This window comes from Plodia interpunctella, chromosome 25 (assembly GCF_027563975.2).
Source record: "Plodia interpunctella isolate USDA-ARS_2022_Savannah chromosome 25, ilPloInte3.2, whole genome shotgun sequence".
NCBI classification, from domain to species: domain Eukaryota; kingdom Metazoa; phylum Arthropoda; class Insecta; order Lepidoptera; family Pyralidae; genus Plodia; species Plodia interpunctella.
Window position 1 is genome coordinate 704,191 of NC_071318.1, and position 13,897 is coordinate 718,087.

The following is a 13,897-nucleotide window of genomic DNA, read 5'->3' on the forward strand; positions in this document are numbered from 1 at the left end:
GTACCACACGGCTGTGGTCAAATTCGAATGTATACATTCACCATTTGACCACACTATTATTTATACCTACAGTGGGTAACATAAAAAATTAATAACAATACTCAACGGCCTACATTAAAAGTGTTATGTACATTAGATACTATTATCACTATTGAACTAAACTGTTAGATCACAGAATATGCATAACTAAAAATGGACCTTTTAGCCGTGGACAGTCATATATTAAAATCTGCTAGTAAGTCTCCTAGGTATACATAATCAATGACGTACCTACTATTTGGGTGATTTTCGAAGAGATTCGACCGCTGCGGCCGCGCTGTCATTACAATTTTTCAAATTTTAACAATAAGAATTAAAAAGAATTAAGAAATTAATTTGTATCGTGGTAAAGTAGGTAAGTTGATTTTATGAATGATTGATTTTGGAAATGTTTCCTTGCTCAAGAAAATTGACGGATGACGTAATGACAGCGGCAATGAAACGCTCTTAAAGCTACCGAGGTACACAGAAAGAAGAAGAAGCTAAACTTACCAATATAACAGCCAGCAGAAATAAAACCCGTGCCATCGTTTCAGATCAGTCCCATGCCACCGAGTCACGTCATTATCTGCAACAAAAACAATGCAATAATGACACAGATTCTTTTAAATAATTTATTTACAAGAATGATATTTTTGACAGTTAAGCTACTATTATCGGCAGAGACGTAACATTGGATTCGACACGTGAATAAAATCATGTTCGCGCAGTAAACCGTTGAGAAGTTTCTTCGTCGGCATCTGAACCTGGGTGCATCAGGATTAGTTTGTTCTTTTTTTCTACCATACCTGTTTCTTATGGGGGTAGGCGGAGAATAAAGATTTCTCACTTTCTCTCAATCGGTTCCTTACTTATAATTCATGAATGTTCTCCGCTTATAACATTTTTTTAATTTAAATTTCGAAAATTTACAATTAATTTTAACATCCTCTAAATCGTTAATTTTTTTTTTTTTTTTTCATTTATTATGGCACAAACAGTCATAGATACAAATAGTATTACAAAAACAGTGAACCATATAATAGACCAAACAGTGCCGATTATGTATATGCTGTAGTAATTTATAAATGCATGCGTGTTAACAATAAATATGATCTAAATTATCACATCCTAATAATAATTTAATACAGTGATGTTCTAAGAACATTAGTATCCTATAAGTACAAATAATAGAATCTCAAAAAGAAAAAACAAATCTATGATATAATATTAACCTAAGATATAAACCATTAATATCAAAGATTTACCATTAATTTTAAATATTTTGTCAAAACCGCTACAATATCGATTAATAGACCTACTTTACGAGACAGAATGTAACTATATAACTTTTCACCATCGAATCGATTCGAAGTGACGCAGCGAACCAATCACACTGCATTGTGGTTGTCGTTGCGTCACAATGGCGCACTGTGATTGGTTAGCTGCGTCTCACTTCGAATCGACTCGATGGTCAGATCGCACTAAGCCCTCAGTTACGTCGCCACGGAACAATAAAAGTTTGCCAACAAATCGCAATCGATTCTACAACGACAATATATCGCAATACAATATTAACCTCGTGACCTGAATCACGATTTTTGGGCTGTTGAGACTTGTGTCACGCCATACGACATTTTTACTGAGAACCATTACTTTGGTGTACTTTATTTAACTTATTTAGATAAGTACTTACAATATACTTGAAAAAACGAATTGTTGTAATTTTAGGACCAGCCCGCCTGACGTCGGGAATGCCGGTGTTACCGGTAATAACGTGAAAAAGTTCTTGTGACGGTCTAATTTTTGAAGAAATTACTTGAATTTGAATTATGAATTTACCTAACAACTGAATTTTTGTCTAAAATTTATGTCTAACCTAGGGCAAAACACTCTGGACACATCTCTCTGGACAGCTCCTGATTTCATTCGGCGTTGTGGCGCCGCGAAGCCCAAAAATAAAAGGAAAAGTAAATCTAAGAATTCTGAATAATCAGTTGTGATTTTCCAACCGGTTGTTTGATGTCAACTTTTTTGAGAATGCTATCGTTGCCTATCTGCTGCTAAGGACAATCCACATCCACATGATGGCCATATTTTAGGGCGGAATCACACGCCAGCGCTATGCAGCCGCCATATTGATCAGAAATCAAAACAACAATTTCACACAGGCCATATTTCTGCTGGTTCGATGTTACGTGACTACAATACATGTAAGAAGGTTCTCAGGTCGAAGTTGTGAGCTATCTTTTTAACCCCCGACCCAAAAAGAGGGGTGGTGTTATAAGTTTTACCGCTAAGTGTGTCTGTCTGTCTGTGTACGTGGCACCGTAGCTTATCAACGGGTGAACCGATTTGGATCCGTTTTTTTTTTTAATTTATTTGATAGCTAATTTTTTGCGGATGAAAAATTACCTTTTCTGATTGGCCCCGGACCATCTTGGATGTTTAATACATATGTATTTGTTATAAAATATAGTATGGTTGAGTTCGTATCCCATAACACAAGTCTCGAACTTACTTTGGGGCTAGCTCAATCTGTGTGATTTGTCCTAATTTATTTATTTATAAACTCAAAAGGAGAAATAAATTATCGACCTCTTGTTATTGAACCACGTCCGTTGTAACGCTACACAAAACAATTGCAATCGACTGGGCATACTTTTTGATTTGGCGAGCAAACATACAAGCGAAATCGAGATTTTTATTAATGTTTCCGAAATTTCCGAAGACCGTACGAGAAAATCAATCTATTTTCAGATCAGAAAAAAATAATTGTTATTAATATAATTGTCGAAATTTCGGGTTAAAAAGTACCCTATATATTATTTCAGGTTATATTCTACCTCGTGTACCAAATTTCATAACAATCCGTTCAGTAGATTTTGCGTAAAAGTGTAACAAACATACATACATATCCTCACAAACTTTCGCATTTATATTAATAAGAAAATAGGACTACTAGGGTTGAAATCCGGCATTTGTTTTTAAAGAATAATAGCCATGAATATAGTTCAGCAAGATCAGACAGTCACGCGATTCGATCACGAATTCAAGACCATATGACACATGGATGTACAGATACAAGAGTAGGCCTCTAGCAAATATTAATATAATAAATGCGAAAATAAGTTTGTTACCTCTTCACGCTCTATCTACTCAACCAATCTTCTTGAAATTTTTCATATATATAGTTTGCAGTATGGAAAAGGACATGGGTAGCTTTCATCCCGGAAACATAACAGTTCCCGTGGGAAATTTACGCGTGTGAAGCCGGGAAATTATGTAAAAGAAGTACTTTGTAAAAAGGCATATTACAAGTCTGATGATTATGTGAACGACAATAATGTTTGGCCCAAGCATGGTGCAGTATCCTCATAACATATGTAATTGATTTATGATATTATTAACACTTTTTAATATTTTATTGGAAATACAACTTTTATTTTATTTTATTTAGTCATTTAAATATTGACATTTTTAATAATGATGTAAATTCGTCCTCCTAATTTTTAATATATGTATAAGACTTATATTTGTTAATTGACGTCCTTGGAGAAAAGGCTGCGGTGAAGTTTGTTGCGCCGCTTCTTCTTCACCTGCGCTTTGGAAGCCGGCAGTAGACTTAGTTTAAGTAATTTTTTGACGTCAATAAGTGATGTATATCATCCTAAATTGAATAAAGAATATAAATTTGAATTTTAAATTGAATCAACGGCGGAACTGATTTTGATGCGGTTTTTTTTATACGATAGCTAATTTTTATACGGTAGTTCTTAGATATGTTTGATCAAATTCGGTTCAGCCGTTCAAAAGTTGTAGCGAAATAAATATTCAAAGTAGGGGGGTTTTTTAATTTGTCTAACAAACAAACTTGTAACATGAAACCGGTAGATAAAACGCTGGTAATAATTATGTGAGTCCTGTTGTTCTGAATATTAACGCGTTGTAACACACAATATAATTCTTTACAACCAGAAATTTCTACAAAAATATGTTATATCACAAATACCGTAAATTTGTCATAATAATATATTTTGTTTGTCATTTTACCACTCATTGACAGTAATAAGATATGAGATATGCCGTCCCGCGGGGCGCACAACATGACACATCCATTAGAAGTATATCACGGATAATGGCAAGATTGTCAGGGCTAGCGTAACTTTCCTACTTTTTACTAAAATTTTATTCATGTGTATTTTTGCAACAGTACAGAGTTTTATTCTTTACAATTATTTATTTAATCGTGTTGTTATAAGTAATTTATTATAAGTAATGAATGTATTATATTTGTATTATTTGTTTAAATAAAATAGGTATTGTTAAAAACGCAAAAAATTGTGTGTTATTCTAGAATACACACAGGACATTCGTGGATTTGTCGTCTGGAAAGTTGCAAAATCACACCCAAATTTTGAAAATTTTAAGGTTTATTTTTCACACACATTCCGGGCTTTGGAGCATCACAGCCGTGAATGTGACTGGAAACACGTGAGAATGAGAAAGAGAGTCAGAAAGAGTGCTGACGTAAATAACGTAAACAAGTACTTAAGTATCACAAGTGTTTTAAACTAGCTTATTTCCCTCGGGAACATTTATTTTTCCTCCATAGCTCAAACTACGTGTATGCAAAATTTATAGAGGTATATAACAAACAATATTACTTTCGCTTTTATAATATTAGTTAGGATTTTCTTATGAAAGATCTTGATGTTCATTGTTCGATAAATATGAAAATAACACGTGTGTCACAGCCCTAAGGTGACCTCGATTTACGCCAATCGTATTCAAATATACACCATTTTTATACCGTCCGATATTTTTATATGGGGCCTTGGTAATGTTCTAAACAAGGTTAAGAAATGAACTAATACTTAGGTACGGTTAGACCGTGGTATGCATGGTCGATTGACTAATAGGCAACGCGGGGTACATGGTAGATTGGCTATTAGATACTTATTTTAGACAATGCCGTACGACAGTTTGCATACATCATTCATCATCATCAACAGCCATTTAAACTTCCCCACTATTGGGACACAGGTCTTCCTTATGAGTCCATAGCGATATGGCATCACTACATAATATAAAACAAAGTTGCCCTTTGCGTCTGTTTGTTTCTTTTAGCTTCTCCTTCTTTTAAACCACGCCACGGATTTTGATGCAGTGTTTTTTATTAGTTAAAGTCGAACCGGGTCGCTAGTGTTAGAATGAAAAAGACTTCGATAACTCAATTTATGCCTTCCTAAGTGTTGAGGTTCTTATGGGCAAAGAAGCGACTTACCACGTGAGAGAAAATAAGGTCTTCTTATAAATGCCTATTTTTTAAATGTTTTCTCGGTAATCTCATCCTGTCTTTCTGAGTGGATCTTTGTTCAAGATTCGCTGACTTTTACGGATAGTCTGCAGAAACCAGTGGCGGTATAGAAGTGCAGTCGTGTGTAGTTAAACATGACTATAAACATGTGTAGGTTGACTAGGCGGTGAGTTTGTTATATCTACTGCCTCCTTCTTTCTTCTTCTTCTTCCCGACTTCACGACGTCACACAATGCTGCAGTTTGTAAAAAAACGAGACACTCTTATAAAAGTCATTGTTTTAATTTAGTTTCTTTCGTACATTCCAAATCACTTACTGTTTCCAATTTTTAAATGGACGAGAGAAAATGCTTTTTTTTGTATTGCGACAAAACGTGTATTTACACGTCAACCGTTTTCAACTGAACCTAGTCTTTTTATGTCACTGGACACAGCTCCATTCTAGTTTTAATAATAATGTGTACAATTATTACTAACATTAGTACATAAGTACTAACAACTCTGGACTATGTAATTTGAATGTAATTTAAATATGTCTGAAATAAAGATATTTATTTATTTATTTATTATTATTTTATATGATGGTGTGTTGGCGCTAATGGTCGTGTTGGCGCAGTTTAGCTTTAATTCTGTTCTCATAATTATTTTGTACTTTCAGACACCCGTCCAGGTTAAATGGAACGTAAATTCACTCGCTAAATAATAAAAAAAATTGATAAAATTGTGACGAGATGGTGGCGCTAGTGTGCATCTTAAGTAAGCTTTATTTCTGTACTCATAATTGTTTTGTCCTTTCGGGCACCGGTCTGAGTGCAAAGGACCGGAACGACATTGATGTACCTCAGTTCCGCTTTGATTCCGGTTATTTATCTTTATACGGTTTTTCTTATCTTTCCTTATAACAATTTTAGCAATCATGGGAATGTCCTCACTTTTGGTTCAGTAACTGAGTACATAGAATATAAAGTTTAATTGGGTAAACGAGCGTGTGGTAAAAGCATTTGTCTAATGGTAAGCAAACACCGCAGCGTACCAACATAATAGGTCATAATCCATACTATTATAAATGCGAAAGTCTGTCTGTCTCTCTACCACTTTCACTGCTCAACCGGGTAGGATTTTGATGGAATTTGATACGCATGTAGTTAAAGAACCGCGTCCAAACATAGATTTCTTTTTTTTCAAAACTCAACCCGCAAATGATTTTGATACAAACTTTCACTCCCTATTCCAGTGGGGGGTGAAAATTTGTATGAAAATCACGTCTGTTCGCGATTCACGACGCTTTCTCATATAAATTCACGGGAGTCAATCCGCGGTCAAAAGCTAGTTGATGATAAATTTATAGCATCAAATGCAGAGTAGCTTAACGTCTGGCATAGAGTACTATTATAGTTCAAATCCGGCATTTGGATCAAAAACTACAGCCGACTACGGAGAATTCTAGTTATCTATCATAGTTTGAATACGTTATCGAAACTACGCTACCCTAAAAGGACTTAAGGAACACTCGAGTGGAATACAGAAAATCCTTAAAGTTGGCAAGAACTCACGAAGTTGTGCTAAGTTGGAAACTCTTGGCATACATTCCGATACAATATGTAGTTTGTGCTGAAACATGTTTAGGAGTATTTCTGGAAGGTCGAAGAAGGGTCAATAGGTAGATATAGTAATGCATGGAGGAAGTTAGGGGAGGCTTTTGCCCAGCAGTGGGACTCAAATAGCCAATAAAAAAAATATCAAAAATATAAATAAATAAATATATAGGGACAAATCACACAGATTGATTTAGCCCTAAAGTAAGTTCGAAACTTGTGTTATGGGATACTAACTCAACGATACTATATTTCTATATCATATATATAATAATATTATATATAAACGTCCAAAAACCTAGGTCAATCTGAAAAGATCATTTTTCACGTTGACCGGACCGGGGATCGAACCCGAGACCTCCAGTGTAGCAGACCGGCGTGATGACCATTAGGACACAAAGGTCCATTTTTTACGTTATATCAATTTTTTAATTTTTTTTTATATATTTGTATTTATGTAGGTACCAGGGACCGGACCGCTATCCCTTATTCACGGGTTTTGAAGGGGTTTTTGGAATGGGTTTGCTTTCGAAAGCCTTTCGGTGCTGTAACCCGTTCAATTTGCTTTGGTAAGCGCTATATCAACGACTACAAAACCCTTTCTTTGAGGTAAGTCATACGAAGGGGTTACCCGTACAAATAGTAGGCTAATTTATGCTTTAAGCTCAGGTCATACGGTCTTAATTTGAATATATTGGAATGCACAATAAATACCTACTAAGCGCGTGCGGTATAGCGGTGCGTTATTATTTAGGCTCTTCACACACGGAGCTACGCAAATTTGCACAGGAGCGGGGTGTGATGAAAACTACACCCCTCTCCCCCCGCAGACATTTAAGGGGAAAGCCAAACAGGGTAAGCGCTATAACGAACGGGTTACCCCTTCGAAAGAGTTAGCCATATCATATGGGAAATCCTTTGAAAGGGTTAGCCTCACCATATGGGATAGTCATTGGATTGGGTTAGCTGTTAATGGTCCCTGGTAGGTAACAGCTGAAAATCAGCGCTGTGTCTTCCAGTCATGGCACAAAGCTGAGCTGGGATACATTTCGACATAGACCCCTAGTTTCTAGACAAATATAAAAACTGTATCTTTTTTTTTGCTGAATAAAGTATTTCTATGTTATTTCTTAAGTGTCATAACATGTAAACAACCTTCGAAATATTCATTGTCGAATTTTGTTGAAAATAAATCAAATATTATTTTAAACATATCACAAATATTATAAATGCGAAAGTCTGTTTGTTTGTCTGCGTGTCTGGTACGCCTTCGAGTGGTTCTAAGAGCGTTTCCGACCGCAGCGGTCGCGCTGTCATTACAATTTTTAAAATTTTAACAAAGACAAGAATTAGTTTCACCATCTGACGTTAAAATCATTAATTTGGTCATAAAATCGTCAATTTTATGTATTATTAATTTTGGAAAGGATTCCTTCCTCCAGAAAATTGACGGATCGTAATGACAGCGCGGCCGCAGCGTTCGAAACGCTCTGAGAACCACCCTTTCACGGCTGAATCGCTGGACCGATTTTGATGATATTTGGTACACATATAGTTAAAGGCCCCCAAATTTATTATAATGGGGGGTGAAAGATGTGTGATGTGTTCCGCTTTCGCAGAATAACTCATGAGGGCGAAGTCGCGGGCAAAAGCTAGTACAATATATCGTAAAACATTTATTTGACATTTATACATACATATTAATCACGTCTATTTCCCATGGCGGTAGACAGAGACTAGGAATTTCCACTGGACACGATCTTGAGAAATATCACTAACCACATTTGTCAGTTAATATCTTTGAAGAAAATGCCGCGGTGAAGTTTGTTCCGCCGCTTCTTCTTCACCTGCGCTTTGGAAATCGGCAGTAGACTTAGTTTCAAGTTACTTTCTTCAATAAGTGATGTATCATTCAAAGTATAAAGAATTTAAATTGGATTTTTTTGCAAATTAAAGTTTAAAAGTGCTAATTCATGTTGTCACTTTATCGAGAACAGCTATCCGGGCATGTGCTAAGTGCCTTTTTAAATACTATACTAATGTGTGCAAAATTGTGAACAACGGTTTGTTAGATAAAAAGATTACTTACTGATAATACATACATTTCAGCTAATAACTAAATCATGTAAGAACTTATTTACTTTATATGACACTAGCGGCTCGCCCATGCTTCGCTCGGGTAAAAACATTATAAATTATACACATAGACCTTCCTAAGGAATCACACTATCTACTGGTGAAAACCGCACGAAAATCCATGCATCAGTTCTTGAGTTTATCGCGAACATACAAATAAGTCTATTTGTATGTTTTACGGCAAATGACTTTGTTTTATAATATGTAAGGATTTCGCTGTAAGTACTACCTATTGAATACTACTCTGCCGTAATAACGTAAAAATACCGTTAAAATATTAAAGGCTTATCTATGATTTTACGACTGCCCGCCTGCCTGACGTCAACACAACATTGAGAATGCTATTACACATCAGCTGCCTAGGCTATGCCTTTGGCGCCTCGCATAACATGCACGTTACCGTATGCAGTGGTCCTACGCTAGGGCGGAACCACACGCCGCCCTATGTAGTATATCCGTAGCTTTATCTGCAGTGATAGTATAATAGCCATTGATTTTCCGGCTAATAAAATATTCACACGGACACTACAGCTCAGACAAAATGAGGTCGTTCGATAACTTCACAACCAGTGTTACATACATTATGTTGTTATAAACTGAACCGCATATACAGTTTGAGAATTTAATAGCTCAAGTAATTGCAAAATGCACTTACAAAGAACGTAACAATATATCTTATAAGTATATATCTTGACGACCTCAGCGGCGCAGTGGCAAAGTGCTTGCCTCTGAACCGAGAGGTTTCGGGTTCGATCCCCGGTCGGGTCATGATGGAAAATGATCTTTTTCTGTTGGGCCCGGGTCTTGGATGTTTATCTATATATGTATTTGTTATAAAATATAGTATCATTGAGTTAGTATCCCATAACACAAGTCTCGAACTTACTTTGGGGCTAGCTCAATCTGTGTGATTTGTCCTATTTTATTTATTTATTTATATCATGTAACACGAGTATAATTCAAATAAACAGATATAAAATCTTGACAGCTGACAAGCAACCGCATTCCCAAAAAAGGTCGCCGGTCGTAAAATCACAGCAGAATCTTCAAAACACAAAAGTTATTTTTTTAGGCACCCAGAATTAAAAACGCGGAAATGTAGGTAAATGGAACAAGATATTAACTAAATAACAATTTGTAAAACAACATGGCGAACCAAATCTGTTACTAACCAGACTCCCGCCAAAATTAAAACATTCAATTAAATAGGACGGACGGAACAATTAATTGAATGAGAGAAAAAAAGAAAGAAAAAATATCAATTTACCTTTTCTATAAGGGTTCGTCGTACAGTTGTTCAGCAAAAACATTTAAGTAAACTGTTCAACACAATAATGGTTTTATGTTCGAGTCGAGACAGGTCTGAAGGCTCACTGTTCAAATAGTTGGTCTATAATAAATTCAAACTAGCGTGTAGTGATAATGAAAAAAAATAATTAATTACGATAACAAATCGTAATTTTACATGTTAAAGAACCATTGGCGGCAATATCATCTGACAATATATGAAAAAATATTTAAACTAAGAACATATTGTAATTTATTATTTTATCAGTGGCCAGTGTACTAACACAAAATCTGGACAATCACAATATCTACCAAACTGTCAACCAGTGTGCAGGTTTCTTCACGATGTTTTCCTTCATCAGAAGCTAGTGTTGGTCTATGAAAACTACTATATATGATTCAGACTGGTATACAAACTCATATGGCACGAGTAGGATACGAACCTGAGACCTTTCGATCCACAGGCGGGCGTGTTAACCACCACCGCTTCATATAAATATCAACTTATCATTTTATAAAGTGATAAGAATAATGAATTAAAAGGAACTTTTGTTATGTTATATGAAACAAATATCAAACATATTCGCACGAATCCTTTTTCCTCATGAAATGAAATAAAAATAAAAAGGAGGTGAAAGCCTGAACGATCTGAGCCACTCTCATTAGTTTAATTAAAGCAGTTGTTTCGCAGAGTGCCGCTCTGTTGCTATATTGAAGACTTTAAAACGATTTATAAATTACTTTCAGTTTCATTTTCGATTTCTAAAAAAGAATACGCTTTAGTTTAAACCCGGTCCATGGCGCATCGTTCGACAATAGACAATCAGCAAATACATCTTATAAACATTGAAAAACATAATCTGCACGTTTTCATTCACTACATATTTTTACTTGCATCAAAATGTTTGTGCCCGATGAAAAACATGTTACCTACACATAACCCCATTGCTGCATTGTTTTGACGAGTCAACGCAATACAACGCAGAAATTATATGTAGTTTTGACGTACGTCGACGCATTTCAAAATCAAAACCTATAGAAAGCAACGGAGCGGCAACGCGTTGCGTCAACCCAACGGAGCAATTAATTAGTTTCAGAATCCATTCCAGAATTGGTTAGTTGCTATCAAGTCAAATCATATCAGCGTGTCAATATGACAGCGTGCAATAGTGACATAACAAATGTTGGAGTCAAAAATCGTTTTAGGAAATACAAAATTTTTCTCTAAATAAAATTGATAAATAAAAATGACATTAGATTATCGTTTAATGTGAATGCATTTGTACATTAAACATTATACACACAGGCGATTGACGGTAGCTGACATAGTTACCACAAAGCCGCGTCAGTCACAGGATCCGATAACAGATGGCGCTAGTTGGCATCGCTCCAACAGCTCATTACGCTCGCCCGAGCTAGAACACTAAACAGAATAGGTATTTATTGTTTGCATTTAATGGACTAAAATGCGTTGCCCGAATTAGATTTAAGCTCGTGTTATCTTTTGCCAATCCTAGAATAAACCAAATTTTTAACCCCCGACGCAAAAAGAGGGGTGTTGTAAGTTTGACCGCTAAGTTTGTTTTTCCGTCTCTGTCTGTGTATGTGGCACCGTAACACATCAACGGGTGAACCGATTTGGATGTGTTTTTTTTTATTTGATAGCTAATTTTTATACGGTGGTTCTTACATATGTTTGATCAAAATCTTTCAAGTTCTTACATTGTACAACGCCGCAGTCACACAAGTTGTTGCGAGACCAAACTGCCGAGGGAAGGTCACCCTGGGGAAGCTTCTCAGCTGGAGGAATATTGAGATTTCCAGGAACCGCTACGAAAATATTAAATGTTCGAATACATTTGCAAGATTTACGTATTCAGATGGATACAGTAAATAAATAAATATATTAGGACAAATCACACAGATTGAGCTAGCCCCAAAGTAAGTTCGAGACTTGTGTTATGGGATACTAATTCAACGATACTATATTTTATAACAAATACATATATAGATAAACATCCAAGACCCGGGCCAATCAGAAAAAGATCATTTTCCATCATGACCCGACCGGGGATCGAACCCGTCCCGGGTTCAGAGGCAAGAGCTTTACCACTGCGTCACCGAAGTCGTCAAAGTGACAAAATGAAACCAAATGAAAGGTTTGTTACAAAATGTCTGCAAAGGTGAATTGTCAAATTCAAAATTCAAATTCAAATCATTTATTCAGAAATTAGACCTTCACAGGCACTTTTTCTCGTCAATCTTTATATTTATAGTTATTTCTCACAAGCTACAAACTACTGGCATTTCGGAACGACCACTGCTGAGAAGAAATGCCGAAAGAAACTCATTTGAACAGTGTTGGTCCCTATCATGCCAGATCGGCTTACCATTATTGTTTCTTACAATGTTTTTTTTTCTTTCTAATAATATATAAAAGTACATAATGTACATAGTCAAAAGGTATATCAAAACAGGTTATGATTGTGATCCGAGTGCTGATTATAATATATATATTCAAACATTTCATAGGCAAACATTTCTGTGACATGTAATAGGTGACAAATGTTGATGGATTCGCCGAAGTATTGCCGCCATAAATCCATGACAGAAACTAATTTTTTTTTGTGACTTCTCAATATTGTTTTGTTGACGTATTTATTTATTCGAAGTGATGGTTGTTTGGTCTCATTCTGTCAATGCCAATATTGTTCATTGCGATACTGACAAAGTATAATTGCTTAGAGTAATAATAATATTTATTTTTAAAGTGAGACGCAATAAGAACTAGGTATATGACAATAATAAAATTTGTGTCAAAGATGAAATTTTTATATATTTATTATAATATGTTTTTTACAAAAATGTCAAAGACAAAGATTATTTATTTGCAAAAACATGAGTTTTTTTTTTCACAAGTTTTTATTGTTGTCGTAGAGTTCTTGTTGCATTCAATGTGTGAGAAAAAATCATGTCCACGCAGTTGAACAGTTTCCACGTCTGGAGCCGTTCCACCTGGTCATGCTAATAATGCTGAGCTTCGGAATTATGCGATGTTGAGAGAGAGAGAGAGAGAGAACTAAATTAGTATAGTTGAAAAGAGATACAAATCTTGTACGAAAACTGAAACCAATTAACTCAAATTCCCTCAGTAGAAGTGACTAATGATCAACTCCTCAAAAACACTCTCCTTTGACACCGTGGCTGAACCGAAAATGATAAATCACGTCAATTCAATAGACTGAATAAATAATGAACGTTGGCGTATGATTAATGGGAATCAGTGCGACTGTGCAATTTACCTTAGTTCTAGGGAGAGGGTTGTGGTTACGGTCATAAGCGGAAGCGATTTTACCTTTAAACCGTGCTCAAATTCGCGTTCCCGTTTTCATTTTGGAGCTGCGATTATATGTGACCCCCAGGTTCGAATTTTACTCATGCCACATGAGTTGGTATGCCAACCTGATTGTCTCTCTATTCTCGTTGTGTATCACCTGCCTAGGCGATGTATTCTACATACACGGAAGGATATGGAGTGGAC

At 35.7% G+C, this 13,897-nt stretch overlaps 1 protein-coding gene across 12 annotated transcripts in view; it reads right to left on the reverse strand.

Annotated features, from left to right (window-relative positions):
* LOC128680802 (protein madd-4-like) overlaps positions 1–13,897 on the reverse strand; it is a 328,414-nt gene that overhangs the window by 129,422 nt on the left and 185,095 nt on the right. For 11 of the 12 annotated variants that reach the window (XM_064436822.1, XM_053764226.2, XM_053764227.2 and 8 more), the window contains exon 2: positions 532–607. In XM_064436822.1, the coding sequence (XP_064292892.1) occupies positions 532–567 (36 nt within the window). In that variant the 5' untranslated portion in view covers positions 568–607. Of the gene's footprint in view, positions 1–531; positions 608–8,630; positions 8,828–13,897 lie in introns of those variants that run through there. The other variant, XM_053764225.2, reaches the window with a different exon arrangement.